The 27,623-nt window shown below is 37.1% G+C and overlaps 6 protein-coding genes across 10 annotated transcripts; 2 read left to right on the top strand and 4 right to left on the bottom strand.

The window, feature by feature from the left end:
* The first annotated feature begins 687 nt into the window (after positions 1-687).
* Positions 688-5,313, top strand: LOC103850090 (serine/threonine-protein kinase tricorner). Its single transcript, XM_009126800.3, has 13 exons — positions 688-940; positions 1,294-1,468; positions 1,619-1,702; positions 1,848-2,089; positions 2,184-2,427; positions 2,685-2,764; positions 3,004-3,088; positions 3,383-3,517; positions 3,609-3,722; positions 4,177-4,224; positions 4,441-4,522; positions 4,710-4,745; positions 4,944-5,313. Exons 1-13 carry the CDS (start codon positions 795-797, stop codon positions 5,030-5,032), a joined length of 1,560 nt encoding a protein of 519 aa, XP_009125048.1. The 5' UTR covers positions 688-794; the 3' UTR covers positions 5,033-5,313.
* Positions 5,314-5,563: 250 nt separating this feature from the next.
* Positions 5,564-10,103, bottom strand: LOC103850079 (aminopeptidase M1). The gene is made up of 18 exons (XM_033292429.1): positions 9,774-10,103; positions 9,380-9,525; positions 9,191-9,293; positions 8,921-9,107; positions 8,748-8,841; positions 8,524-8,677; positions 8,337-8,441; positions 8,135-8,251; positions 7,900-8,013; positions 7,626-7,808; positions 7,244-7,529; positions 7,030-7,151; positions 6,859-6,956; positions 6,572-6,749; positions 6,362-6,476; positions 6,217-6,284; positions 5,981-6,136; positions 5,564-5,898 (listed from the first exon to the last, which is right to left on the bottom strand). The coding sequence occupies exons 1-18, from the start codon at positions 9,987-9,989 to the stop codon at positions 5,719-5,721; spliced, it is 2,622 nt and encodes an 873-aa protein (XP_033148320.1). The 5' UTR covers positions 9,990-10,103; the 3' UTR covers positions 5,564-5,718.
* Positions 10,104-10,313: 210 nt separating this feature from the next.
* On the top strand, positions 10,314-11,386 carry LOC103850045 (uncharacterized protein At4g33100). 3 transcript variants are annotated; one of them, XM_009126750.3, is made up of 4 exons: positions 10,314-10,552; positions 10,711-10,853; positions 10,975-11,059; positions 11,144-11,386. In XM_009126750.3, the coding sequence occupies exons 2-4, from the start codon at positions 10,759-10,761 to the stop codon at positions 11,216-11,218; spliced, it is 255 nt and encodes an 84-aa protein (XP_009124998.1). In that variant the 5' UTR covers positions 10,314-10,552; positions 10,711-10,758; the 3' UTR covers positions 11,219-11,386. The 3 variants fall into 3 exon arrangements, with proteins under 3 accessions (XP_009124998.1, XP_009125014.1, XP_009125006.1); XM_009126766.3 differs by having other exon boundaries at positions 10,353-10,552; positions 10,716-10,853; XM_009126758.3 differs by having other exon boundaries at positions 10,353-10,552; positions 10,688-10,853.
* LOC103850068 ((S)-coclaurine N-methyltransferase) lies at positions 11,313-15,694 on the bottom strand. The gene is made up of 7 exons (XM_009126777.3): positions 13,567-15,694; positions 12,435-12,768; positions 12,196-12,295; positions 12,017-12,127; positions 11,830-11,913; positions 11,698-11,756; positions 11,313-11,622 (listed from the first exon to the last, which is right to left on the bottom strand). The coding sequence occupies exons 1-7, from the start codon at positions 13,751-13,753 to the stop codon at positions 11,430-11,432; spliced, it is 1,068 nt and encodes a 355-aa protein (XP_009125025.2). The 5' UTR covers positions 13,754-15,694; the 3' UTR covers positions 11,313-11,429.
* A 244-nt stretch (positions 15,695-15,938) lies between these two features.
* LOC103854792 (kinesin-like protein KIN-4C) lies at positions 15,939-19,883 on the bottom strand. Of its 2 annotated transcripts, XM_033272361.1 has the most exons (6): positions 18,626-19,883; positions 18,390-18,527; positions 17,625-18,303; positions 16,615-17,550; positions 16,424-16,486; positions 15,939-16,347 (listed from the first exon to the last, which is right to left on the bottom strand). In XM_033272361.1, exons 4-6 carry the CDS (start codon positions 17,467-17,469, stop codon positions 16,156-16,158), a joined length of 1,110 nt encoding a protein of 369 aa, XP_033128252.1. In that variant the 5' UTR covers positions 17,470-17,550; positions 17,625-18,303; positions 18,390-18,527; positions 18,626-19,883; the 3' UTR covers positions 15,939-16,155. The 2 variants fall into 2 exon arrangements, with proteins under 2 accessions (XP_033128252.1, XP_033128231.1); XM_033272340.1 differs by having other exon boundaries at positions 17,625-19,880.
* Positions 19,884-25,160: 5,277 nt separating this feature from the next.
* LOC103850027 (rho GTPase-activating protein 7) lies at positions 25,161-27,479 on the bottom strand. 2 transcript variants are annotated; one of them, XM_009126734.3, is made up of 6 exons: positions 26,674-27,479; positions 26,489-26,591; positions 26,278-26,361; positions 25,955-26,071; positions 25,678-25,872; positions 25,161-25,570 (listed from the first exon to the last, which is right to left on the bottom strand). In XM_009126734.3, exons 1-6 carry the CDS (start codon positions 26,790-26,792, stop codon positions 25,505-25,507), a joined length of 684 nt encoding a protein of 227 aa, XP_009124982.1. In that variant the 5' UTR covers positions 26,793-27,479; the 3' UTR covers positions 25,161-25,504. The 2 variants fall into 2 exon arrangements, with proteins under 2 accessions (XP_009124982.1, XP_009124988.1); XM_009126740.3 differs by having other exon boundaries at positions 26,495-26,591; positions 26,674-27,478.
* Between the last annotated feature and the right edge of the window lie 144 nt (positions 27,480-27,623).

Here is a 27,623-nt window from a genome sequence, read left to right as displayed (position 1 = left end):
TTTTTTTTAATTATGAAGTTAATAACTTTAAACATAAACGGTAAATTACTTTGGAGAATGTATAATCATTACATAGTGTGACAGCTAATCTGCATACAAATGTAGAAAACGCACATACCATAGTTTATAAATTGTCAAAAATTAGGATAATTATACACAAACATAATTATCCTAACTAGAAACAGAAGGCATAGATAGATAGTAGCTAGATTTTTTTTTACATAAATAATGGATCCCAATAATTAAATACTTAATACTATCACAAGCTTCACAGAGCCCATCGAATCCTATGCGCGTGTGAAAACCACGATCCAATCACGAAGCTAAAATCTTCAGCTTCGTTGTATAAAAAAAACTTATTGAAACAAACCTCAAATTCCAATTACGCCCTTGACAGCGATACACACACTCTCTCTCTCTCTCCAACTAAACATATCTGGAAATTACAAATAAACTTTATACTTTATCTGGTAACCCATCAAATAAAGCTATTAGTGACATAATAGATGACAAAAAAAAAAACAAATAAAGAAAATTTAGGAAACAAATCTACTGAGATTAGGCTGTAAATCATACGTATATCTTTCCCGTATACAGAGTGCCGTTTTAAATATAATGTCGACACGTGTCGGTCAGAGGCTCGGCTTCCAAGGGTAAGATTGTAAAATCACGATCGTCATCTCTCTTTAAGAATTTCCAGAGTGCTGAGAGAGAGAGAGAGAGAGAGAGAGAGAGAGAGAGGTGCTTTCCCATAGCCATTCACGTCGAGAGAGAGAGAGAGAGAGAGGAAGGAGATGGAGGATATACAGGAGGAAGAGAACGGTACGGACGAGGAGGTGCTGGGATCGAGCTTGACCATGGAGAAAGTGGCGGCAGCTAAGCAGTACATCGAGAATCACTACAAAGCTCAGAATAAGAACATTCAGGAGAGGAAAGAGAGGTATTATAAATCGTCTCTTTCGTTGAGTGAGAGATTTGAGATTTGGAATATCGTTTTTTTGGAGAGACTAGTTAGGGCGAAATTAGTTGCGTGAGCTTTGATTAGTCTCTCGTATTTGATGATAATCATGGTGGTTAACTCTGTTGTACTCATTGGTGGATAGGGAAGAGGAATCTGGTTAAGTTCTGTGGCTTCTTTGCTTTGTGAAGCAACTAAGTATCTGTATCTGTTAGTGATTCGTGATTTTAACAGTGGTTAACGAATTTGAGATTTGAAGAAGCTTGTTAAAGTTCATGTTCTCTTCACTACTATGATTGATCAGAAAGAAAGTGACATTGTTTGATTTCTTGCAGACGGTGGATCTTGGAAAGGAAGTTAGCTTCTTCTGGAGTGCCAAAGGAGGAGCAGATCAACATGATTAAAGATCTGGAGAGAAAAGAGACTGAGTTCATGAGGCTTAAAAGGAACAAGATAAGTGTTGATGACTTTGAGCTTTTGACGATCATTGGAAGAGGTGCTTTTGGTGAGGTTTGTACAACGAGCTATACTGCCTGTGCCTTTAATTTCATTACACATTCTTGCAGTTCAAAATATAAACACTATAACCGGGGATGCAGTTTTGTTTTCGTAGTGATTATGGTGCGTCTAATCTCATAAATAACTTAATCTGACTTTCAGGTTCGCTTGTGTCGGGAGAAGAAGTCCGGAAATATTTATGCTATGAAGAAGTTAAAGAAGTCTGAAATGGTCATGAAAGGACAGGTAAAAACTCGTAAATAGTTGGAAGTGTGCCACTCTCAAATGACAAGCATACTAGTTATACTGTATTCTCGTCTACAGAGAAAATTAACTATGTTTATGGTCTTTCTCTTCGTAGTATCTGATTAAATAAATATACATTTTGCAGGTGGAACATGTCAGAGCAGAGAGGAATCTGCTGGCCGAGGTTGCAAGCCATTATATAGTGAAACTCTACTATTCATTTCAGGATGCCGAGTATTTATACCTGATTATGGAGTACCTTCCTGGTGGTGATATGATGACTTTGCTCATGAGGGAGGATACATTGCGGGAAGATGTTGCAAGATTTTATATTGCTCAAAGTGTACTGGCCATTGAGTCCATACACAGATACAACTATATTCACAGGTGGATTTTGGAAATTATCTTAGTTTGGAAGCTTTTGGTGCAAACAGTGGTACTTTCGTACATCATTTGACCTGTCTTTCTACTCTTTTTGCAGGGATATCAAACCTGACAACCTTCTTTTGGACAAAGATGGACACATGAAACTCTCGGACTTTGGGCTTTGTAAGCCTCTTGATTGTAGAACTTTGCCATCTATTCAGGAGAATAGGGCCACCGATGATGAAGCTGTTACAGAACCTATGGATGTTGATGGATGTTTTCCCGACACTGATAACAAAAGAAGCTGGCGCAGTCCCCAGGAACAACTTCAGCATTGGCAGATGAATCGCAGAACACTAGTATGTTTTTTTTGTTGGAGTAGAAAAATTTCCTCTGTATTTTCCATATTGCTCTGATTCCTGAATATACCAAATATGACCTGGCTGAGCATGTTAGATAGACATCCGAATTGGGGAATAGTGAACACTAAACATGAGTATTCTTCATATTGGATGAGAACACATTTTAAACTTTCATCACCTCTACTGTCCGTTGATAAATATGCATGGCATCAACTGGCGATATTGTTCTCTGATTGGTTTCTCTTTTCTTGAAGGCATTTTCGACTGTGGGAACACCCGACTATATTGCTCCTGAAGTTTTACTGAAGAAAGGATATGGCATGGAATGTGACTGGTTAGTTGTTTTGTATATTTTTATTTCCATTTTCAGAGTGGTCTGTTACATCGGAGGTGCATGCCTCATCCTCGTTTGATAGTGCTATAGCTGTTTAAATTTTTGTGCGCGAACAAGTAGCAACCATGATACAGTGTTGTACCGAATTGATAGATTTTCTCATTTCTCATTCCGCAGTTTCTCAATAATCTCCTGGCGTGAAGTTTATTTACCTTTGAAATATCTTTCTTGTCTCTCAGGTGGTCATTAGGTGCAATTATGTACGAAATGCTCGTTGGGTATCCTCCTTTTTATGCAGATGACCCCTTATCGACATGCAGAAAGGTATATTGCGTTCTGCTGTTATGTTCACTATCCAGTGATTTTCTCTATGCAAAGTTATAAACAGTTGACAGTAAAGAATTTGACTGGTTTCCTACTCAAACTTTATGTGCGTCCGAGTTAGCAAAATGTTAAAATCTTATTATAATTATTTCATATATTTTTTGTTAACTATGCATTGATTAGTGGTAAAATTTTGTTTAGCTCGCTTGTTGTAGATGCAGAAAAGAAAACTAGACATTTTGTGTTTGTATGGATCAGTGATCATATTTATGAAGTCTTATTTCTTCCTGCTAGATTGTCAATTGGAGAAATCATTTGCAATTTCCCGAGGATGCTAAGCTGTCACGCGAGGCAAAAGATCTTATCTGTAGGTTGCTGTGCAACGTGGACCATAGACTTGGCACTGGAGGAGGAGCCCAGCAAATCAAGGTAAGGATGGTCCATGGGCATATTAAGTAGTACTTGTGATAAGCCATAAGCGTCGACATTTTTCTTTACTTGTCTCTTAAATTTGCATCAGGTTCATCCCTGGTTCAAAGATGTTGTTTGGGAAAAGCTCTATGAAATGGATGCTGCTTACAAACCGGAAGTGAATGACGAGCTGGATACACAAAACTTTATGAAGTTTGATGAAGTATGCCATAAATTCTTCCTTTTCACTATCTTTCATTATTTGAAAAATGTTTTCCCGGGTAAATAGATTTCCCTCGTGTTACTTTATGAGCTATCATAACTTATAGCACTATTAAGGCTCTACATAAATATGAGCGGTTCATATCTTACAGTTACTCCACAAATTATACCTGTTAATTTCAGTTATGCGACTTATACATGTGACAATGGTGCTAATATATACTGCCTTATCGAGCAAATATTTGGATGATATTTGTAGTTCATGGGAGTGCTTCTCTTTAATCACATTTGCGTTAATTGATATTATCTATTACCTAGGGGATAGGAATTTGGTTGCTAGTGAACTGATGAAGAATAGCCACTCTTTGATCCATTTTAGGATATTTTTAAGTGAATTTTGAGTATTTTTCTATGATAATGTGAGGGGCTTACTGAAATTTTTGATACTATCTCAGGTGAATTCTCCTGCACCTGAAAGAACTAAATCAGGCACCTCTAGGAAGGTTTGTATTATTGTTAAGTGTATACTTTATATTCAAGGATCTGTGGATGGATGTTGATACTCCACACAGCATAGTAGTGTTTGCTGCTGAACTGATGGATATAAGAAAGCATCATCAAATGCTGTTGGTTGAGATATTTTTTTTTGCCTGTAACGAAACCTGTTTTCATTAGATGTTTCAGTTTTGAATGACATATCCTTTATCCATTTTGTGCAGAATCTTGCTCCCAAGGATTTAAGCTTTGTTGGCTATACATACAAGAACTTTGACGCCGTGAAAGGGTTGCGTCATTCACTTGGTACATCCAAAATCCCATACTATTATTAAATCATTATAGACCTCATAGCATTTTTCTCGTCCTAATAATCTGTTTTAAGTAAATGAGATACTGTGTTTCAAAAAAAAGAAGTAAATGAGATGCTAGAGAATTTATTGTTGATCAGACACTAGAAAGAATCTGACTGATGTCTTTTCCAACTCTGTAGAGATGGCAAGAACTATGTCTCTGGATCGATCACCAGGTGAGTTGTGTTCAATCATTGGAAAATTCCATGCTTCTTTTGTTTGCCTCTTTGCATGTTCAAATCCGAAAGGTTCTTTCACAGATAGAGCTTAACGACAATCTCATAAATATGCATGCATGTATATAGTCTATGTGTAAATTCACAAAAAAAAAGAAGAAGGAAAGTGAAATTTGATATACTCAAAACTGTGTGCAGCTGAGGTAATGCCTGTAGAGAGGATAACTGGGGAAGCAGCAGAGGCTCCTCAGATGGTAACATCGATGGATGATCCAATGGTAATTTGAGATAACCAAAAGTAGTAATGAAGCAAAAAGAAGACTAACAATATGGTTAGCCTTTTCCTGATGATTCTGCGTATTAGAAGAAGAAAGAAAAGGGATCTGAGTAAAGTCTTTTGTGTTATATAAAAGCTGCCCAGGTTGGCTGTAGTAATGTTGCCTTCTCTAGTGGCAGTTTTATTGCAACACTTATAACTCTCTTTACCTTTCTCTGTGTGTATCAAAAAATCAAAACTTTATTTCTTAAATTTGAAGACCCACCATGGAGTGAGGACTTTTAGAGTGTATATTTGAGTTTTGTTGCAAGTCAGATTCCTAACCGAACTTGGATACAAGGAGTTTGATGTAGTATTCATGTTCTGTTTTTTTTTCTTTGTTAGTATCCAATTAGGCAATTATCCATCATTAGAGCCAGTTAATCATTAACAAAGATGGTTCATTTCACATCTTCTTATGGCTTAGCTAAAACTAATAAAGTGGCAGCTAATCATCTTCAAAACTGTCTATATCCCTGGCACTAATCACCCAAGTCAAAACGATATCCAAAAGGAAACTTTTATTGATGGCGAAGTCAAAGTCTGAAAAAGAAACTTCAAATTCTGTGTTGAGAAGGAAAAAACAACAAAGGTTTGCATAGTCACAGATACTTTAGTTTATTCAGGAGATAACCCAACACGAAAGAGTTGAGACATTTAGTTTGAAGAGAGCTGAGCAACGAGGTGGGTGAGATTGTCTTCCTTTTTGATACTCTCCACCCAATTAGCATTAATATGAACCTTTTCAATGCTCTGCTTCAAGGTTCTGGCCATTGAAGGCTTCGATCTCGTTATGAAATACTCTTGCACTTCTTTCGCCTTCTCAAACGACGCAAACTGAGACAATAAAGACATAAGAGAATCAGTGATCGAGCAGAAAGATCAAAAGCTGTTCATAGACGAAAAAAAAAGAACTAACCGGAGATACAACTGCACTTATGAAGCGAGTTAGGAGAAATCCAGAACCCCATGTCTTCTCAATGTACTCCCACTTCTCCTGTAGCCATTTCCAGGCTACCTCACGTCCTTCCCAACTTACACCAGAAAGTCCATAAACCGCATCTTGATTCCGCACCTGGAGAGACAAGAAACCCCGTTTCAACATCTAATAGTTCAAAGCCTAATGATAAGAACATCTAAACTCTATATATATACCTCATCAGACAATACAAAGTTAAGAACATCTTGAACTATACTGGGGTCTGGGCAACATGCTAAAGAACCTGCAAAACCAAAAGGAAAACATTAGTAGTTGGAATAACAATCTTCTGTTAGTTTATTCTCTGGAGAGATCAGTTACCTAAGATTCGTGTTTTCTCTTGGCTCAGGTCTGTTTCCCTATACACCTTAAGCAGAGACTCATAACCAGATTTGTCTGACTTGTTGGCTCTCTGCATTACAGCAACATAAGCAGCCTGCAAAACAAACAACCAATACAAAGATTAGAATTATAAGATTCACAATATCCACATTTGGAAGCGTAATTGGGTTAATGTAATAAGAAACAAACCCTTCTAAGGTCAGGAGGCAGAAGCGAAGTGTTCCTATCAGCTAAGAATGCATCAAATCTTCGAATTGCTTCCTTGAGTGTCTCATCATGCCCAAACGCAGCAAGTGCAGTTAAGACTTCCCCTCTCAGCATAGCATCTAGATGGCTCTCCCCTTGTTTTGGGTCCCAACCAAGTCTCCTGTAAGAACAATGAACATTGTATCAACAATAATTTTCCTTTTTCATTTTTAAATATAATCTTTTGCTGTTGATAAGTCTAAACTCTGTAGATGGGTAAAACAACTTACCCAGCAGCAAGCTGGAAAACGCCGATGAAAAACTGTTTAATCCCAGACGTCAGTTCTAAACTTACATCTGCTGCAATCTTCACAACTTTGTAGCTTATCTGTATGGAGGAAGAGTAAGAGCCAGATGCAAAAGCATAACCAAATTAAAGACAAAAAAAATAAGATCCTTACAACAATGAGGTTTGACAGCACGGTATAGTCAAGTTCCTTCTTGTAAGCACTAATCAAAGTGAGCAAAGAGGCCAGAGATTGCTGACGAGCCATACAAAGTGCAAAAGAATCATCCAAAATACCTATTAAAGAAAAGAGAACGGTGTTTCAATAATCTCCAAAGAGATTCCAATATGTCAACAAGAAAATTAAAACTCTGCAAAGGTTCAATTACCATATCTATCAATAGCAGTCAAGCTTTGGCTCTCTGTTGCTTTCCTGAGTCCAGCCGCGAGGGTGTCATCATATTTCACCCTATAGAACCCAGCCTGATCGACATTGATTTTTATCCAAGAGCATGTCCCATCACCAACGGAACAGCCCAATAACTCCTTTATATCATACGCTCCAGATTTGGATTCCAACAAGAAGTTTTTGCGCACGTCATATGAACCACAGCACAAGGTTACTGGCACAATCCATTGTCCTTCCCCAGGAGAACCGCTTGACAAGAAACGAGACTGTAATTTAAAAAATGAATTTAGTTAGTTCCCAAAATGGCAGGTAAAAAGGGTATAACTAAGACATCCAGCAAGTGAAAAAATAAGTTTACGAACCTGCTCAAGTTCCAGTTTGCCATCTTTTAGTTTGGCTGAGACAACAGGATATCCCATTTGCTTTGTCCAGGAACTCATAAGCTTGTTCACAGGCTCTCCTGAACCCTCTTCCAAAGCGGTCCACAAGTCTTCTGTCTTCGCGTTTGAGTAAGCATGACGTTTAACGTATGCAGCAAGCGACTTCTGCTTACCAAAACCATATAAATAGGGTAAGATGCCACCATATTTTCCATGCATAATATGAGATATAAAAGAAAATAAGAAAGAGCAGAACCTGAAAAACTTCAGCACCAAGATAGCTTTGAAGCATGCGGATGACAGATGCACCCTTCCTGTAGCTTATAGCATCAAATATTTCATCAATTTCAGAAGCATGATTAACCTCCACCTGAAAAAGTTAAGATTCATGATAATTAGGTAATAGGTTCTAAGCTTTCATGAGACATATATTGACAACATTTCTCAGAATAAGTGTCACACTTAATAACATATATACTTATTTTGGTTACCTCTATCGGGTGAGACTCCTCAAGCCCATCTAGCCTTAGACCCTCTGTAGATTCATCTAAAAACTGGGTCCAGATTTTCCACTCAGGGAACAGACTATCAGTAGCCAAGTAGCTGACCTGAAATAGATTAAAAAGTAACAATAAATTTCACAGCAAAACCCAAAATCATTGTTAATACAAAGACCTAGAGTTAGCAACGTACCCAAGTAGCAAAACCCTCGTTCAGCCATAGATGAGTCCACCACTCCATAGTGACGAGATTGCCAAACCACTGGTGGGCCAGTTCATGGGCAACTACAGTCGCAACCTAGCAGCAGCAAATTAACTGCTTTAGATATAAAAGCACAAGAAAATCTCCTCTAGAGAATCAAAAGACATGTTTACAGTACCCTTTGTTTGTTAGAAGCTGCTGAATGTTGCTCATCATAGAGAAGAGCTGTTTCACGGTATGTAACTAAACCGTAATTCTCCATGGCTCCAGCAGCAAAATCCGGAATCGCAATCATATCGATTTTGGGAAGGGGATACGGCACAGCAAAATACCTACAAGAATGGTTGGTGTCATTTTGAAACGAATATGATTTACGCAAGCAGATGTAGTTTCAAAACCTACTCTTTGAACAGATCCAAGGTCTTTGCACCAACATGTAATGCAAACTTGCCTTGGTCGGCTTTGCCCACTTGACAGTACACTCTGACTTTGATCCCTGAGCAAATGATAGACACTTTGATTTAGAGGTTTGACTAGACAAGAGATAATAAGTACTAATAAAAATGAATTCTTACCATCGGATGTGTGATCTTCCACGTAGTCAAACAAACCAACAACAATCGCCACCAAGTATGTAGACATAATCGGTGACTCTTGATAAGAGACAACCTTCACGTTGCCATTAACTTTCTCATCCACAACGGGCATGTTGGAGAGAGCCACTAAATCAGAAGGCACCTCCAGTGTTATCTTAAAGGTAGCCTGTTGTGAAAACAAAAACAATACGCTCTTCATGCTGATAAAAGTGGAGGCAAAGAGGAAGAAAGGTTAAAAAAAAAAAAAACCTTGCAAGCAGGTTCATCCCAGCAGGGGAAGCATCTCCTAGCATCAGCTGGTTCAAACTGAGTAACGGCCATGTTCTTCTTCTCACCGTTATGTTCATAGGTACTGCACACAACCAAGAGAAAACAAGACTAAACCCTTATGATCTATGTAAATTTCTTAACTTTTATAAAAACAAAAAAAAAACGCACCTTTTGTAGAAACCCTTCATCTTGTCACTGAGTATTCCACTGAAAGCCATTTGTAAAACTCCAACTCCATGAGGAAGATTCTCAGCAAACTCAAGCACAAGAATCTCATCCTCTTCAAAAAGTGACACTTTCGGAGCTGCAAGCGCCTGCTTAAACATAAAAAAGCAATCTTTTTTATTAAACGAAACATAACAAGCAACAAGCCAAACACTTTTCACAATTCAATCAAAACCCGAGAAGACAGACAGCTTTCTATAGCCAAGATCGAGAGTACTTATCCAAACCATCAAGACAGTAACACTTAATCACATTGTCGGAATCTGAATCCACATCATTATTACAACAACAACAACAACAACAAAAAAGCAAAAGAGAGAATGGTCGGAGCGTTGACCTGAGAGGAGTTATGAGGAGTGAAGGAAACAGAGGCATCGTTGAACGAGAGATCAGCTGCGTTCAGGACGATGAAACGAGTATCTGCGACTACATCCAGATCGATCGCTACCGTTCCGGTGAAAGTACACGCGACGAGATCGGGAGTGAGACGGAGATCGTAGCGCTTGGGGACGGCGAACTTAGGGAGGCGAGGTTGACCTTTGAACTGATCCATCTTTTTTTTTTTCTTTTTGAGGTTTGCTGTTTTCTCTAATCCGAGGAGTTGTGTGTATCCTTAAAATAAAAAAGCAAACAATTGCAGTGAAGGAAGTGTTTTATGTTACGCCACGCGAGATGATGATGATCACTACACGTGATTGGATTCCCTTATGTACGTAACTTACAAGTTAAAAAGCCCACTATACGCTATTGGGCCTTAACCGTTGAATACCGTGTTTATTTTATTTTAGCGAAAACGACGTCGGTTACGTAGCTTTTAAGTAAAAAGCCCACGTTACGCTATTGGGCTTTTAAGGTTTTCTTTTTAGCGAAAACGACGTCGGTTTTAGAGTTTCCCCACACTTCCTCGGAAACTTCCGTCGTCGTCGTCGTGGTGTCGTCGTGTGTGTGGGGTTGAGTAACGGGTTCAACGAGAGAGAAGTACTTACTGCTCACAATCTCGTGGATGGAATCTGAGGTTTACGGGTTTTTAGCGAATTGAGATTTATTCTTCAGACATACTTTTTTTTGTTCCGGTCTGAATCAAATTGTGTCTTCCTGTCCTGATCCGACAAAACGGTAAAAATTTCAAATTTTAACAAAAACGTTTCTCTGCTTCTGCGAATTGAAATTCTTCATCTTGAAGCTTTTTTGTATTGTTCTTGATTTGTCTCTATTTTAATTCTGTTTGTTTGATCTTTGGCAATTCACAAGGCGTCATTACATAATTTTGACAGAACAGAGTTGAAGACTTTCTCTTGTTTGGTTTCTCTCTCTTGTTGAATATGGGCTTGTTGAAGAAAAAGGATTCAACTTCTGCTAGCTCCTCTACTTCACCCTGTGCTGATTTGCGAAACGCTTACCACAACTGCTTCAACAGGTGAGTTTCTGAGGGATATCTTTGTCTTTTGATCTTTTAGAGTTTGAACTTTGGACCGTTGAATCTTCTCTTCGTAGTATGAGATCGTAAAGTTACATCCTTTATATTTGATTCTGTGAAGATGGTATTCAGAGAAGTTCGTGAAAGGGCAATGTGATAAAGAAGAGTGTGTTGCTGAGTGGGATAAGTACAGACACTGTCTCTCGGTAACTCCCAGCTCTGTTCATGTTGTGTGTAATCCATTCCATAAGCTTCTCTTACTGAGTATTGTTTGTTTCTGTGTCAAACAGGAGAATCTAGATGGTAAACTTCTCACTCGCATGTTGGAGGTCGATGGTGAGCTGAACCCAACAAAGCAAAGCTGATTCAAAAGAATCCAGTTCGATGATACTTTATGTTTCACCATTACATTTGTCTCTTTGAAACAGTTCCCTTGAGCAACTTTTTAAAAAAAAAATAGGAAAGCATACGAATCTATTACTTAGAAGGAAATCAAAGTTGAAGGAGAATGTCTTTATTCTTTATTTGGCACTCACGAATTCAAGAACTGATTATTAAGAGAAGAAAGATATAGAATCACTTCTTCTTGAAGAGGAAGTGAGAAACCATCCACTCTTCTCCATTGCTGTATCCGAAAAGCTCAGCAACCGCTATGAAGAAGGTTCTCCAGTAAACCATCCACTTCACTGCCTCCTCTTTCCCATAAGTCATTTCCATTATCTCCTTTATTGCAACTATCTCCTTGTCCATTCTCTTCAGCCACTCCTCACTGCAATGTTGTATTATAAAGTAATTATTACAATCTTCTTATTGCTTTATTACAACAACTTTTGAGAGTTTTTACCTGGTCTTTGCATAATGATTTCCATTCAGTAGCCAATGATCCACAATTGTAACATCTTCCTGAATATATAAATGACATATATGTTTACATTTGATGACAACAAAGTGAGACTATATATGCAATGTATATTACTTGGAAGTAAAGGAGAAGATTCGCTGATGGCATTGTTCCTCCACTGAAGAAGTGTCTTGTGATCCAGTCATCATCATTCACATCCTATAGTGAATCAACATAACCACAAAGATATATAACTTTATTTTCAAGAAAATAATGGTTAAGTAAATGAATAATCAACCAATTTTTTAACATTAGATTATACCTCAAAGTGGTAAGCAAATGTCTTATGGCAGAAATGGTGAACAAACAGAAGAGCATCTTCCTTCATCCACCTTCCAATTTTCTTCAGAAGCTCTCCATAGTTTTTCATATGCTAAAAACAATCAACTTAGATAAATATAACATAATAATAAAGTTTATACCCAAAAAATATATATTAACCTCAAACATTTCGATGGAGAGTACTCGGTCATATGTCCCTTCATGCTCAAAAGTGCTAATATCTCCAACAATTATTTCAATATTTTGAATCCCACGTTTCCTTCAAGCACACATGAAAAGTTATAAGGAACCATGCATGAATAGAGTCTTACCTTATCTAATAGAACTTGCTCAAGAAAAAAAGAACTTATCTAATAGAACTTGAGAAAGGCTTAGGGCGAAATGTGGAAAATAATTACCGGCATTTCTCATCGATGAATGCTTTCTGTGTTTTTGAGTTGCAAAGACCTGTTATCTTGCAGTTGCTGTACTTGCGGGCAATGTACAAGGACAAAGATCCCCAGCCACATCCGACATCAAGAACACTTTGTCCATCTTCCACTTTAGCTCTTTGGCAATATAGAGCCAGCATTGCTTCCTCTGCATCTTCTAAGCTACTTGAATCGTTTGAGAAATAACAAGAGCTGTATTTCATGTTTCTTCCAAGAACAAGTTCGAAGAAAGCCGTTGGTAATTCATAGTGTTGTGTCTTTGGCTTCTCGGTATTGATAGCTATAGGCATCTCTTTTATAGCTGTCATATATGAAACATTAGGGTAACATGAGTCCATGACCTCGAATGTTTATTTAGGTTTACATAGCAGAATATTGTTTTGTTTGACCAAAAAGTTACATTTTGCGAAAGTATTCAATTGAAATGAAAATGTTCTAATTTTCAGATGTAAACTTTTTTATTGATATTTTTTTTTGAAGATTGCATGGAGACTACGTACACAAACAAAATATTGTATCAAATTTTAAAATATCAAACGATCTATGCCCATATTTGATTGTATATTTGTGGACAGTTAACAAGATAAAACTGAGTTGTAGATTTTTCTATCATCAACAAAACTATCATATAACTACGGCTTTGATGTAGTCTTGTATGCTTAGATCACGGAGATCCAGTCAACAAGATAAAACTGAGTTGTAGAGTTTCTAGGTATAAAAATCTATAAAAGAAGAAATTTGTGTTAGTGGATCTCTCAACAACAATATCCAAACAATAAAAGATAACATTTTCGTGTTTCAAAATATAAAAAAAAAAGATAACATTTTCAAAGAGATTTTTAATATATTTTCATATATACATTTTTACACACATGAAACAAAAAGATTACTCACAACAAACCTAGTACCGTGGCCCACTAAAGTCTTCTGGTGACAGACGAAATTAAAACCCAAAAGCAAACACCAACCAGTTCGTACAAGACCGTCGCAATCACTCAATAAACAAAATCTAAATTTTTTTTTTTTAACTTAATACCAAAACAAGAGGATCAGCTAGGTATGTTGTCTGACGAAAAAATCTAGGTATGTTGTAACTTACAGTTGACGAAACGGAGGAGATCGGAAAGTTGCAGCTCCGCCGTAGGTTTGTAACCGGAACGAAGTCGACCGGCGAGAAGCAGCCGCGTCAGCCTCCTTATGACAACATCTGGTAACAGATTCTTCTCCAACAACGTCAAAACTGTCTTCACGGATGCGTCATAAGCTACCTTAACAATCGTCTCCATGACTCTCTCTCTCTCTCTCTCTCTCTCTCTCTCTCTCTTGAGTCTTTTCCTCGTTAATTGTTACGATCTTAATAATATATAATGCAGCAACAAATCGGATAACTTAAGTTCAAAAAAAAAAATCGGATAAATACATATAGGCACAGCTTTCACATTTCTTAATTCAACCCACCAGGCATTGTTAATTACGTGTACTACGTAATGACGGATTAAATTTATAAGTAAGCTTTTACAAGTTTTGAGTAACATATTTCTCATAAAATCAATTTATTTAATGAAATACTAATCTACAAACAACGTGATAAAATCACATGATCTTTTGGTTAATGTATAATGGAATTAGTGGGATAAAAAGGAATGAAATAAAAGGAATGGAATGAAAGAAATGAAATATTAAAAAACATGGAATAAATCTATTCCATTCATTCATGATCAAAATAATAGTGGAATGATTTATTTGAATTTTGTTTAATTCTTTTTGGAATCGATGGAATAAACATTTTATTTTATTCAAGATAAATGGTAAAAAAAACTGGAATGTATGGAACATAGCATTTCAACTTATTTCATTCTAAATTTGGACAATCCAGTTGCAGCCTTATGAATCATAAGTTATGATTATTGCAGCAGTATTAGTAAGATTTTTTTTCCAAATGAATAAAAAAACTCCAAATACATAGCATTATGATTAGTTGACTACGTTATATTCTGTTAATGGACAGCTTACCAATCAAATTATATACAATTACTTTTATATAATTTATTAAGCCAGTTTTAATTAAGTAATACGAAAGGCAAACTAGCTCATGTTCTGAAAGCCTTTTCTTAAAAAAAAAAAAAAAAACTAGCTCATGTTCTCTCTTTTCTAATCGCTAACTTGTTCATGCTCCAAGCATCGATCATTAAACTAACACTTGTTTATTCTTTTCTCAACTAATCAATAACCACAGTTTTATTATACTTTTCTCAACCAACATGCAATAAAAGGCTCGACGGCCCAAAAAGCTACATCGGGAATTAAAGATACTCGAAAGAAAATACATTTAGGCCTAGTCGTTAAGTCCACGTACAAATGCAAACGGACCTAACTCAGGACGTAAGCTTTTCAGTTTGTTTAACTCTGAGGCAGCTTTACTTGTGTCCTGATGAATATTCTCATCACTCATTGACGAGTCAAAAATAATAGGCAGAAACACAAGAAGACTAGGGAAGAAGAAAGCCATATATAAAGTTTTTATAGAATAAAATGATCAATTGATTGGCCAAGTGATAACAACAATGCATTAAATACAAAATATGAGCTTCTCATAGTCATGGCTGAAGGGGCCAACTAGAGTGCTCAACTTTGCTTGTTAGAGCTAACCGTAAGTTGATCTCCTCCTGATGAAATCACAGCTCAATCACTTCAGATAAATGTAACATAATACTCCCTCCGTTTCATAATAGATGATGTTTTGAAGAGTTATTGATGTTTCAAAATATATGATGTTTGATATTTTTTTTTGTCAAACCGATGTTTGATATTTTTTAATTAGTTTAAAGTTCATTGAAAACTGTGTGACCAATAATGTTTTATAGTATTTTTAATGATTGGCTGGATTAGATTTATTTAATATTTTTAGTGTCACTTTTTAGGAAAATATGTATGTCTTAATTCTTATGCCTTCATCCAAAACATCAACTATTTTGAAACAGAGGGAGTAATAAAGTTTAGTTTAAAAACAAATCCTAACCTCAAACATTGATGGAGAATACTCAGTCATATGTCTCTTTATGCTCAAGTGTGCTATTATCTCCAAGAATTATTTCGATATTTCGAATCCCATGTTTCCTTCAAAACACATGAAAAGTTAAGGATCCAACTCTTAAACAATTCTTACAAACGTGACCATTATCCATCATTAATGTCACATACATAAACACTCTTAACTGATGATCGGTCTAAACAAAAACCCAATGGATGCTGCAAATGAAAGACATATTCCTGCATAATCCAGTGATATCGCTGAACATAATTAAGCACGGTCTAATCCAGTGAGATTTAGAGTATCCACAACCTGCAGACAAACAAATTCAACTTCTTTCAAGTTCACTCAAGTTTGAGATTGGTAAGGTACCTGACACAGATTCATTTTCTTCCAGAAAGACTAAGAGATACAAAACTGAAGAAATAACAGATATAATATAACGTAAGTTGCATTTCAATGATAGAAAGTTGTTACAAGACTTGAGTGAAAGGAACTCAGGAGTCTCTACTCACCATATAACTCTGATCAAAATACTTTTTTTTTTAACTTCTCTAGCCATTTTTAAATACAACTACTGGCCATCCTAAATCACACTCACCATGTGATAGGCTACAAGCCATATATATTACAAGATTAAAAAAAAAAAAGTACTAGCTACAAGACTCTCTCATCCCTGCTTCTGTTGGAGCATTTGACCGAAGAACACCCACATGACGCAACACAAAAATAGTTTGCAACTAAGCATTGGCACCTTAGTGTCTTGCAGCTAGACCTCTTACTGCAAGTGCAAGATGGTGTGGCAGATGATCCGCTAGCAAGCTTCTGTCTTAAACCTTCAATCTCTCTCTGTCAATGCATATTTCATTTCATCAAACATTTGAGTCCACTAAAAACACAATATAAACCACTAAAAAACACAGACCTGCAAAGCTCTTTTCTCCTTTTCTAGTTGAACCTTTTCCTCGTCACTTCCTCGTATTTCAGCCTTCAAGAAGATATATATATATATATATATATATATATATATATATATATATATATATATATTGTTGAAGTTTATATGCATACTATCTTTAGGAAACACATGAAAAATACTAAAAACGAACACACTACCTCCTTTTCTTCAAGTCTCTTGTTCAGTTCCTTTAGCTCTAAGTGACACTCAGCAGTCGTGAGATCAATGAAGGGCTTTTCTTTAACTTCAGCTTCTTCATCAGTCGTGAGATCAATGAAGGGCTTTTCTTGATCTTCAGCTTCATCATCAATGAGATCAATGATCTCCATTGGTTTGTTTTGACACTTATCTTCTTGTTCACTCTCTGTCTTCTTGGGAGAAACATCCAAAGAAGAAGTGTTATGTTTTGTAAACTCTGAAGGTGACGAGGAAGAAACATCGTCTGGTTGAGAAGTAGATGGGATTTGAAGCTCAGAGATAGCTTCAAAGACATCCTCATCGCACTGAAGCTCAGGCATAGCTTCAAAAACATGAAGCTCAGTGATAGCTTCAAAGACATCCTCATCATACACAGGCTTGTCATAGACCGGTTTCCTCAGCTCTGAACGTGATGAGCTGGAAGCAAACAGATCATCAAACCTAGCAGCTTGAGAAGTCCATGGGATCTTAAGCTCAGAGAAAGCTTGGAACACATCCTCTTTATCATACACAGGCTTGTCATAGACCGGCAAAGACTCCGATTTCGATGGTGTGAGCTCCTTGAACATAGCATCATAGTCAAATGATGGTACATACGGCTTATGCTCATGTACCACTGCTTTGTTCTTTGCCTCCGATTTTAATGGTGTGAGCTCCTTGAACGTAGCATCGTAGTCAAAGGATGGTGCAGACGTCTTCTGCTTCTGTACCACTGCTTTGTTCTTAATATTTCTAGCACAATTTGCATACCTCAGCGTATTCAGTGTCTCCTCAACATCTGAAATTGCTGGACTTACACAAGCTGCATCACACATTAAGTCATTATAATAAATGCTTGAATAAGAAAATATTTATAGATGTAAAAACCATACCAATAATCACGGTTTTGCTATTGCCTCCAAGAGAATCCTTTTTTTTTTTGAACACAGATATATTAAGAAGTCTTGTATGTGGCCTCAGCCAACTAAGCCTCCAAGAGAATCCTAAATTGGAAAAAAACTGAGGTAAGACATAAAGTGAAAACCAGAACAATAAATCATTTATTTTAGGACATAATAACAAAAAAAAAAAGAACAAACATTGATACCTGAAGCAAGCGAGTTAACTTGCTAACACGGTAAGGAATGTGAACTCCTTTCTTTCTCTTCCTCTCATCTCCTAGTATACTGATCACATTCCCTAGCGCTAGAAGACTACTGTTGATGTGGCGCCCTTCTTTTAAACGCATCCCGTCAGCTCCTGTTCGGTTGGCACGCTCTGACCCTGCTAAGTCTACTAGACGAAGCTTTGCACACAATATTTCTTCAGCTCTTGTGATTTGCAGAGATATTGTGAAGACAGCATGTGAACGGCTAAACAAAACAAACAATAACAGAAAGGCATTAATATATATTAAGATAATTGTGCAAAAATGGAAAGAAATTCAGTTAAGTTATAGACCAGTGCCTTGATTTTATATTCATGTTTGTGCTGCCAGTAGCACGAGTGAAAGAGCCTCGTGCTAGATACGAGCTCATCTCCTCTTTAGTCTTCACTTCTACCTCAGTAACGCCTTGCAAAGTTATCTCTCCACTAGCAGTTTCTCTGATTATAATTGGAGCTCTTGACGGGTTTGAGGCAAGCAAATCGTAAATCTCTTCATTATAAATCTGCGTTACATAAGAGTAAAGAGTAATTAACAGAACACAACATATCTCTCTCATATAAACAAGACTAAAATAGATGTTCTTCTAACCTCAAGAAAAGATACTCGTATCTGAGATTTGACTGCCTCCATTCTAGTAAATACATCTTCCATTACTTTTGGTATAATGCCGTCACTTGTTCCAAAGTTAGTACCCATGCCCATGGTGTATGTTTTACCTGAAGCAGTCTTTAAATAGCAACAAACCCAAAAAAAAAAAAAACAATGAGTTTGATCAAACAAGTAGTAATTTAAGGAGTTAAAAAAAGTAATCTCAAAAATCAAACCTGGCCGTAAGCAAGAACTGTTGCGTTGTACCCTTTGAAGAGATCTTCCACAAGAGGAGCAACGCATCGGTGGTAGATCTAAGAAGAAGGTAAGCCAGCGTTTCCAAATACAAAATCATACATAAAAGTATGAGATCCTATGTGAACCTGTTCAAAACAGCAAAAAAAAAAAAGAAGCCAAATAAAATGAGCACTAAGACTATAATAACACTGTGCTTGTAATGAATCATTCCTTTTTGAGTACCTGTGGCTCATCAGGTGTGACGGTGATGCAATCGGTGCATCCCTTCAAGGGCCGTATGTTGACGGCAACCCTAACGGGCTCTGTGCTCTTCATTTCTTGAGGGATCCAAGTTCAGAGAGAAACCTCATTGCTAAGAAGTGAAAGTAGAAAGGTGAGAACAATCTCGAGAGCTTATGCGATTCCTTTGTAGAATAGATAGGGAGAAACAAGGTGCGAGCAATCGAGATGGAGACGCCAACAGACAACAGGGCCGAGCGATCTATGCTTGAAAAAAAACAGTGAGAGAGAGTGAGTGAACAGTCCAAGAAAGAGGATGGTTTCGTATTCCTTCTATTTTTTCCCTCTCTTACAAACCTATGTCTGTTTTCAAATGACTTCTATTTTTTTCCCGTGCGGTCTGAAACAACTCACACGTGCGTAACATTGGGTCATGCCTTGATTCGTGGACAAGCTTAAAGGTACAGGCTATATAAGGCCCATTATTTTCGATTCACACAGCAAGAAACATGAAAATTTCGATCAAACAGAGAAGAGATTTCTTAATTTTAATCATATGATAATTTAGTTCAAAAATTATAGAATACAATGTATTTTAATTAAAGAAACGAAATTACATGGAATCACTATATAAATTATACAGGAATTTCTAATTTTTACATGGTAAGAAACAATATTTATTCTCTTCAATAGACCAATCAATTGCGTCTATATACAACTTAATGTTTGAATTAATCAGATATATTGTTCAGAGACCAGAAAGTAAATGAAATTACCAGCTGTAAACGCAAACTTAAAACTAGATCTATCATTGCTCCTAATTTCTTTAAATCGCTTGTCCTGTTATGAGTGTATCTACTATTAGACTTAAGTAAAGTCCGGTTAACGTGTTGGTTAAACCGAGATTGGGTAGTATAAATACATAACCAAATGTAACAAACTCTTTAATTCAATAGTAACAAACTTTCATCTTCTTCTTCTTCGCTCTATCAATGGAGCTCGATCCTCAGATCTAATATGGTATAAGAGCCTCGTGCTCTTCTCTTCCGCTACATCATTCAGATCTAGAGGTCGTTCTGAGCTTTCTTCTCTTCGTTGTTACTTGAATTCATCTTCTTTCGATTCGACTTGCTTTGATTCGAACTCCGATTGTTCTGATTCTCATTGATGCCGACATCATATGCAAACGCTGTGAATCAGAACACATCTCCGGTGACTACTCCGACGAATCAAACGCCGACGAATCGATCGACTGCAACGGCTTCTCTTCAAGATCCGAACTCAAATCCGCTGTTTGTTCATAATGCAGATCACGCAGGTATCTCCTTAGTCTCTGAGAAGCTAACAGGACTAGGAAACTTTAATACCTGGCGTAGATCTATGTTGATGGCTTTGGGAGCTAGGAACAAGTTAGTCTTTGTGAATGGAACTTATCCTGATATAGAAGAATCACATCCTGACTATGGTTCTTGGACTCGATGCAACAATATTATCTGTTCTTGGATTGTCAATGCTGTGGATAAGCCTATAGCGAAGAGCATCATGTACCTGGATACGGCTAGGCAGATGTGGCTTGATATACATGACCAGTTTAAGCAAAGTGATGGTCCTCGTACAGCTGAGATTAAGCAACAGATCTTCACTGAAGTTCAAGGCTCTCAAACCGTCAGCGAATACTATACACGATTGAAACAATTATGGGAAGAATTGAAGAATCATGAGGCATCTCCTTCTTGTTGTTGTGGTCGTTTGGATTGTTCCAGTATGAAGCAACTTGCTCAACGAGATGAACAAGACCGTGTGCTGAAGTTTTTGATGGGGCTTAATGATTCGTTTACTGCTACAAGAGGTCAAATCCTGATGATGGATCCTAAACCGACTCTATCGAGGGTGTTTAATTTGGTTTCTCAAGAAGAAAGACAGAGGTCTATGAAAGGTGGTGCATCCTCAAGCTCTGTTGTGTTTCAAACGTCTCAAATGGTGGAGACATCGAATCAGACTGATCAGATGGTTGCAGCTTATGGGAACAACAAACCTCCGCAGAACCGTATGGTATGTTCACATTGTGGAAAGATGGGGCATACGGTGAATCGTTGTTACAAGCTTCATGGATTTCCACCGGGTTACAGAACTCAGGGGTCCTATAGCAAGCAACAACTTCAGTCTGCGACACCTACGAGTAAACCAAACACTAATTGGCCTCCAAAGAAAGAAAATGTGGCAAATGCAGTGAATCAAGCTTCTGATAATTTGTCTCTCTATGATCAACATGGTGGTTACTTTGGGAATATTACAGCAGATCAGATTCAACGTCTTCTTGGTGTTTTCAACACAACTTCTGTTTCAAACCAGAACAGTTGTGCTCAGATTTCAGGGACTAAGTTTACCTTGGCAGATGGATCAGCTTCTACTTCTCAACCACAACCCCACTTAACACCTTTGCCATTACCTCCACCTGGTAAACTCTCCAACTTTACCCTTTGTTCTGCTGAAATTAATAGCCATCCTACATTTTCTGCAAAATCTTGGATCATAGATACAGGAGCAAGTTGTCATGTTTGTTTTGATCTAACTCTTTTCCATACCACTGAGAGTATCACTGATACTACAGTGACACTTCCTGATGGTAGCAGAATTCCTGTTACTGTCTCTGGTACAATCATTGTATCTGATCATCTAACTCTTCATTCGGTTTTATACATCCCAAATTTCAAATTCAACCTTCTTAGCATCAGTGCTTTAACCAGAAATAGCTCCATCTCTGTCCTTTTCTCGTCCAATCAGTGCCTCATTTTTCCTTTTAACCCTTTTATGCTTCAGGAGCGTATGCTGGACTCCACGATTGGGAAGGGTAGTCTTTATCAAGACCTATATATCCTGCATTCTCCTGAAGCACATTCCTCTCCAATCAATTCTATTCTTCACATTTCTTCTGAAGTTTGGCATCAGCGTCTTGGCCATCCTTCTCCTTCTAAGCTTCAAAATTTATCAAAACTTTTAAACCTTCCAAATGGGAAAACGTCTTTTGATTCAGTCTGTCCTGTTTGTCCTCTTGCGAAACAGAAGCGTCTGTCTTTTACATCTTCAAACAATTTGTCTTCTTTTCCATTTGATCTGGTTCATTTAGATGTCTGGGGTCCATTTCATGTTCAAACTCTTGAAGGATATAAATACTTTCTAACACTTGTTGATGACTGCACAAGAGTCACTTGGGTTTATCTTTTACCAAACAAAAGCTCTGTTCTTAAAGTCTTTCCTGAGTTTTTAGAACTTATAGAAACCCAATATCAAACCAAAGTCAAGAGCATTCGCTCAGACAATGCCCCTGAACTCAATTTTTCCTCTTTACTAAAATCAAAAGGCATTTTACATTACTTCTCTTGTGCTTATACACCCCAACAAAATTCTGTTGTTGAGCGCAAGCATCAACACATTTTAAATGTGGCTCGCGCTCTTCTTTTCCAGTCTAATGTTCCACTTCACTTTTGGGGCGATTGCATCTTGACTTCTGTATACCTTATAAACCGCACCCCTTCTCCATTACTTCAAAATAAAACCCCATTTGAGCTTCTTACTTCTAAATCTCCCACTTATGATCACCTTAGAGCTTTTGGGTGTCTTTGTTATGTTTCAACTCTGTTAAAAGATAGACACAAGTTTTCTCCAAGGGCGTCCAAATGTATTTTTCTTGGTTATCCTAGTGGGTACAAAGGTTATAAAGTCCTGGATTTAGATACTAATGTCATCTCTATCAGTCGCAATGTAGTGTTTCATGAGACTGTTTTCCCATATAAAACCAACCCTCGAGTTTCTGATATCTTTGATCAATCTGTTCTTCCTCTTCCTATTCCTGAATCTTTGTTCCCTGCCTCTTTTGAAGCTGATTTTTTACATACATCTGATCATGAAGATACTCAAAATGACTCTTCTTTTCCTTTGTCTATTTCTCCTCATTCTGAGTCTGTACCTTCTATGCCTTCATCTTCTCATGATTCTGATCCTGTTAGATCAAAACGGCAGACAAAAGCTCCTGCTTATCTCACTGATTATCATTGTTACTTGCTAAAACATGTTCCTGATTTTGCATCTTTCTCAAATCATACCACTTCATATCCAATCTCAGCTTTCCTTACCTATGATAACCTTGAACCCTCTTACAGAAATTTTGTTCTCTCAATTACTACCTCATCTTTACCTAAAACTTACCACGATGCTGCTAAATCTGTTGAGTTTACAAAGTCCATGAAATCTGAGATGACATCACTAGAAGATAGTGGAACTTGGTCTGTTTGTGAGCTTCCTGCTGGTAAGCATCCTGTTGGTTGTAGATGGGTACATACGATCAAGTATAATCCGGATGGTACTGTTGAGAGACACAAGTCAAGAGTAGTTGCAAAGGGATATACACAGTTAGAAGGGCTTGACTATTTGGATACATTCTCTCCTGTAGCAAAGCTTGGTACATTCCGTATATTGATGAAGTTAGCTGCTCTTCAGAATTGGTCTGTTACACAGCTTGATATTAGCAACGCTTTTCTGAATGGAGATCTAGATGAAGAGATATATATGACTTTGCCACCAGGTTATACTGAGCTGACTGGCAAATCAGTTCCTAAGAATGCGGTTTGCAAGCTACACAAGTCACTGTATGGCCTTAAACAGGCATCACGGCAATGGAATCACAAACTCACTTCAGTGATTCGTCGTGAAGGATTCATACAGGCATATGCAGATCATTCTCTCTTTGTTCGTTATGATTCTACTGCCTACATTGCTATCTTGGTTTATGTTGATGATATCTTACTGGTCGGTAATAATGATGAAGCTATTACCAGTTTTAAAGAAGTGTTGACGAGTTCTTTCAAACTCAGAGATATGGGTGCGGCGAAGTATTTTCTTGGATTTGAGATAGCAAGGAGTGAGAAAGGGATTTCTATTAATCAGAGGAAGTATACTTTGGAGTTACTTGAGGATGCTGGTTTACTTGGATGTAAACCTGTGAGTGTTCCTATGGATCCCACATTGAAGTTATCTGAGTCTGATGGTGTTTTACTTCAAGATGCCTCGGTCTATCGAAGATTGGTTGGTCGCCTTTTGTATCTTACTCATACGCGTCCTGACATCACTTATGCTGTGCATAAACTGAGTCAGTACATGGCACATCCTCGCGATGCGCATTTACATGCTGCTACTAGAGTGTTACGGTATCTCAAGAATGCGCCTGGACAGGGTCTTTTTTACTCCTCTACATCATCTGTCAGTCTCACTGCGTTTTCTGATGCTGACTGGTCTGCATGTCCTGATACAAGACGTTCTGTCACGGGTTACTGCATGTTTCTTGGTGATTCCCTCATTTCTTGGAGATCGAAGAAGCAGCCTACTGTTTCTCGTAGTAGTTCTGAAGCTGAGTACCGTTCGATGGCTGATGCTACGTGTGAACTCATCTGGATTCACAACCTGCTTACTGATCTTCATTGTGTTCCTTCAGGACCTGCGGCTCTCTACTGTGATAATCAATCTGCGTTGCATATTGCTTCTAATCCGGTCTATCATGAACGCACTAAACACATTGAAAACGATTGTCATCTTGTTCGGGAGAAGTTACAGAGTGGTTTCTTGAAGACATTACATGTGCAGTCTGCGAATCAACTAGCTGATGTGTTTACTAAAGCTGTTCAACCTGGTTTGTTCAAGTCTATCATTTCCAAGATGGGATTACACAATTTGTATAATCCATCTTGAAAGGGGGGTATTAGACTTAAGTAAAATCCGGTTAACGTGTTGGTTAAACCGAGATTGGATAGTATAAATACATAACCAAATGTAACAAACTCTTTAATTCAATAGTAACAAACTTTCATCTTCTTCTTCTTCGCTCTATCAATGGAGCTCGATCCTCAGATCTAATATCTACATCATAACCGGTACTGGAGCACGCAAGTAAGGCAGCTATAGGACTGTTTAATACTATTAATCTTTAATTTCGTTTTTATTATTGAATTCGTTACGTGAATCAGTGAATGTAAACAAATAGAATGTTAATTAAGTTTTCAAAACCCTGCTAAAATGTTAAGCGAGTAAAATCTCATAAAATAAAAACGGTTAATCTATGTTTTTGAGGCCTAGTTGTTAAGTCCACGTACAAACACAAACGGACCTAGCTAGCTCATGACTTAAGCTTTCCAGTTGATTTAACTCTTAAGGCAGCTTTACTTGTGATCTGATGAAGATTCTCATCACTCGTTGTCCAAGTCAAAAATGACAGCAAGAAAACTAGAGAAGTAAAAAGCCAAAAATAGAATAAATGATCAATTGATTTGCCAAGTGATAACAACAATGCATTCTATGTTTTAATAGAGTAGATATGAGCTTCTCATTGCTGCTCCTACAAGGCATAACCTTACTCTTTCTAAGCAAATATAGAACAGAGCTTGCAGTAGGTAGAAGAGCTGTGTATTCTTTCAAAGATTTCGATGTAGCAATGCTCAGGGACCAGTTTGTTGAGTCTGGAAGGCAAATTCTAACACACCAGGAGGGTGATGAAGAAACTTAGAAGACTTTTTGAAAGATTTAGCCCAGGGACTATAGATCAAGCAATCTGGATATGGCTAAGATGACATCAATCTTTCTATTCTTCTTCAGTCTATTTGTAAAGCTTCATCATCCACAGAAACCACTTGTTTACTCTCTCTTTTCCTTGTCACCTGTGAGTCAATACAGAAGGAAGAAACTGTTAAAGACTTAAAAACATTAGAACCAAAGAATACACTACAGTAGAAAAAAAACCTTTTGAATAGAGAGTCATTCATACCAACTTGTTAGGGAAACTTTGTGCATTAGTGAGCTTTGAAGGCGCACAATAATGAGACTTCTTCTTTTGTAGAATCTCAGTGAGACGCCGTTCGTTCTTCTCTTGCCTTAGTAAATATCTCAACGAAACTGATTCTTGCTCAAGCTTTGACACTGTGATCTCCAGTACGGCTAAGCTGTCCAAAAGCTCTTGTGCCTGCAAATTTTAAGAGTGTTTTTTATAAGGAGATTCAAAAGCAACAAAGAAAATATAAACGTTGGAGAAAGTATATTGAGACCTTATCAGGAAGTTGACAAGGTGATTCCATAAAGGGAGAACTAGAGTGCTCAACAGCACTCGTTAGAGCTAAACGTAAGTTGATCTCTTCTTGTAACTGCTGCTGCAGCTTCTTAATCTATATCATCCCAAACACGCAATTAAGGATGAAGACAAAAAAATATCAAACTTTTTTTTTAATGTTTTTTAAAGTTCATGTAACTATGTAAATGAGAAGAGTTGTAAAAATGTGATTAACAAAAAAACAGAAGATTAGTTGATATCAAGAGGGTTAAGACCACAAGCACTAGGACAAGGACAAGTAATGGGATCTGAAAGACTTACATCTTGTTCAAGCTCACATTTGTACCAGACTCTACTTTTACCTTCAAATCTACCACTAGTTTGATCAAGAATCTTGCTTTCATTCTGCAACAGAAAAAAAACATACCCAAATTTAAAAAAAAAGATTAAATACTAAACCCTCAAAAGCCCTAGATTAACTGCATACCCATTACTTAAACAAAGAAATCAAAATGGAGAGTAAGAGAGGTACATTTACATCTAGATCAGGAAAATACAAAGAGCCATCTCCAGAGGAGTAAGATCTTCTTGAGAAAGTACCAGTCTTTTTCAAATACCTACGGATCGAGCTTCCCCTGCCACATCAGCAAAAAAACGAGAGAGAGTCAAACGAAGCACAGTGAAAGAAGAATGAAGTAGATTTAGAGAGAGTAGTACCAGTTGATGGGAATACGAAAAGTGGCATTTGCGGCGGTACGATCGATGCTGGGAGAAGAAGAAGAAGAGGAAGCTAACGTCTGATCTTCACGGAGGGCTTCGGATTTGAGACAAAGCATCTTTGGTCGGAGCGGAAGAAGAAGAAGAAAGAAAAGAACAAAGTTTCCAGCTTTGAGGGTGGTGGTTGGGCTCACACTTCACTTCACACACTACTCTCCTTGTTTTTGGCCTACCTGTCGCTTTAAATGATTTTGCGACAAAAAAAAATGAAATAAATAGGAAAAAAAAGCTGAAAAAGGAAAAAGAAGAGAATTTATTCGTGTCTGAGACAACACTTTGACTCGGTGCTCATTTTTCATTTCACACTTATGTCTCTGTCTCTCTTAAAATCACTTTCGGTTTTTATGATGATGATGATGACGAATAAACATACACACACATGAAAGCGAAAATATCTAACTTTCACTTTTTGGATCGGTATCGGATTCAAAAAAAAAACCTGACTGCAAACATGTAATGAGATGATGTAATGTAAGATTCCAATCGTACATATCAAATGAGTGAACCATCTAAAAATCAAATAAATCAATTTGACTAAACCGGCTCAGCCAATTGAACCGGACTCAAATCATTTGCTCTTTTTTTAACAACAATCACTTGTTTGACCTCTATAAATTAAATAATGTTGGCTCTTTTTTTAACAACAATCACTTGTTTGACCTCTATAAATTAAATAATGTTGGGACTATACGAAAACTATAACTTTTTAATTAATTTATAGATATATTAATTTATTGATATACTAATTGAACCAAAAACTTAATTTAATACTATAAAATTATATTATTTTATAAAAAAATTTAGTGTATATTAATTTATAAAATATTAATTTAAAGAAGTTATACTGTATATTTTTAATTAAAAAATGTCAAAATAAGTGAAAAAGAAAG

This window comes from Brassica rapa, chromosome A01 (assembly GCF_000309985.2).
Source record: "Brassica rapa cultivar Chiifu-401-42 chromosome A01, CAAS_Brap_v3.01, whole genome shotgun sequence".
Classification (NCBI taxonomy): Eukaryota; Viridiplantae; Streptophyta; class Magnoliopsida; order Brassicales; family Brassicaceae; genus Brassica; species Brassica rapa.
The sequence above is the reverse complement of the archived record's forward strand: the minus strand, read 5'-3'. Positions and strand labels throughout refer to the sequence as shown.

What these genes read in the sequence shown, in the direction of transcription:
- LOC103850090 (XM_009126800.3), top strand. Translation starts at nt 795, where the DNA reads ATGGAGGATATACAGGAGGAAGAGAACGGTACGGACGAGGAGGTGCTG. An exon ending in AGATGAATCGCAGAACACTA is followed by an intron (nt 2,428 to 2,684) that starts GTATGTTTTTTT and finishes CTTTTCTTGAAG; the next exon opens with GCATTTTCGACTGTGGGAAC. An exon ending in ACTTTATGAAGTTTGATGAA is followed by an intron (nt 3,723 to 4,176) that starts GTATGCCATAAA and finishes ATACTATCTCAG; the next exon opens with GTGAATTCTCCTGCACCTGA.
- LOC103850079 (XM_033292429.1), bottom strand. Translation starts at nt 9,989, where the DNA reads ATGGATCAGTTCAAAGGTCAACCTCGCCTCCCTAAGTTCGCCGTCCCC. An exon ending in ACTTTGTATTGTCTGATGAG is followed by an intron (nt 6,137 to 6,216) that starts GTATATATATAG and finishes TTGTCTCTCCAG; the next exon opens with GTGCGGAATCAAGATGCGGT. An exon ending in TAAGTGCAGTTGTATCTCCG is followed by an intron (nt 5,899 to 5,980) that starts GTTAGTTCTTTT and finishes TTATTGTCTCAG; the next exon opens with TTTGCGTCGTTTGAGAAGGC.
- LOC103850045 (XM_009126750.3), top strand. Translation starts at nt 10,759, where the DNA reads ATGGGCTTGTTGAAGAAAAAGGATTCAACTTCTGCTAGCTCCTCTACT. An exon ending in TACCACAACTGCTTCAACAG is followed by an intron (nt 10,854 to 10,974) that starts GTGAGTTTCTGA and finishes GATTCTGTGAAG; the next exon opens with ATGGTATTCAGAGAAGTTCG. An exon ending in AGTACAGACACTGTCTCTCG is followed by an intron (nt 11,060 to 11,143) that starts GTAACTCCCAGC and finishes TGTGTCAAACAG; the next exon opens with GAGAATCTAGATGGTAAACT.
- LOC103850068 (XM_009126777.3), bottom strand. Translation starts at nt 13,753, where the DNA reads ATGGAGACGATTGTTAAGGTAGCTTATGACGCATCCGTGAAGACAGTT. An exon ending in TCTCCATCGAAATGTTTGAG is followed by an intron (nt 12,128 to 12,195) that starts GTTAATATATAT and finishes GATTGTTTTTAG; the next exon opens with CATATGAAAAACTATGGAGA. An exon ending in CATTTGCTTACCACTTTGAG is followed by an intron (nt 11,914 to 12,016) that starts GTATAATCTAAT and finishes GATTCACTATAG; the next exon opens with GATGTGAATGATGATGACTG.
- LOC103854792 (XM_033272361.1), bottom strand. Translation starts at nt 17,469, where the DNA reads ATGTGTGATGCAGCTTGTGTAAGTCCAGCAATTTCAGATGTTGAGGAG. An exon ending in AGAGACTTGAAGAAAAGGAG is followed by an intron (nt 16,487 to 16,614) that starts GTAGTGTGTTCG and finishes ATCTTCTTGAAG; the next exon opens with GCTGAAATACGAGGAAGTGA. An exon ending in AGGAGAAAAGAGCTTTGCAG is followed by an intron (nt 16,348 to 16,423) that starts GTCTGTGTTTTT and finishes ATGCATTGACAG; the next exon opens with AGAGAGATTGAAGGTTTAAG.
- LOC103850027 (XM_009126734.3), bottom strand. Translation starts at nt 26,792, where the DNA reads ATGCTTTGTCTCAAATCCGAAGCCCTCCGTGAAGATCAGACGTTAGCT. An exon ending in TTCCTGATCTAGATGTAAAT is followed by an intron (nt 26,362 to 26,488) that starts GTACCTCTCTTA and finishes TTTCTGTTGCAG; the next exon opens with AATGAAAGCAAGATTCTTGA. An exon ending in CTTGTCAACTTCCTGATAAG is followed by an intron (nt 25,873 to 25,954) that starts GTCTCAATATAC and finishes TAAAATTTGCAG; the next exon opens with GCACAAGAGCTTTTGGACAG.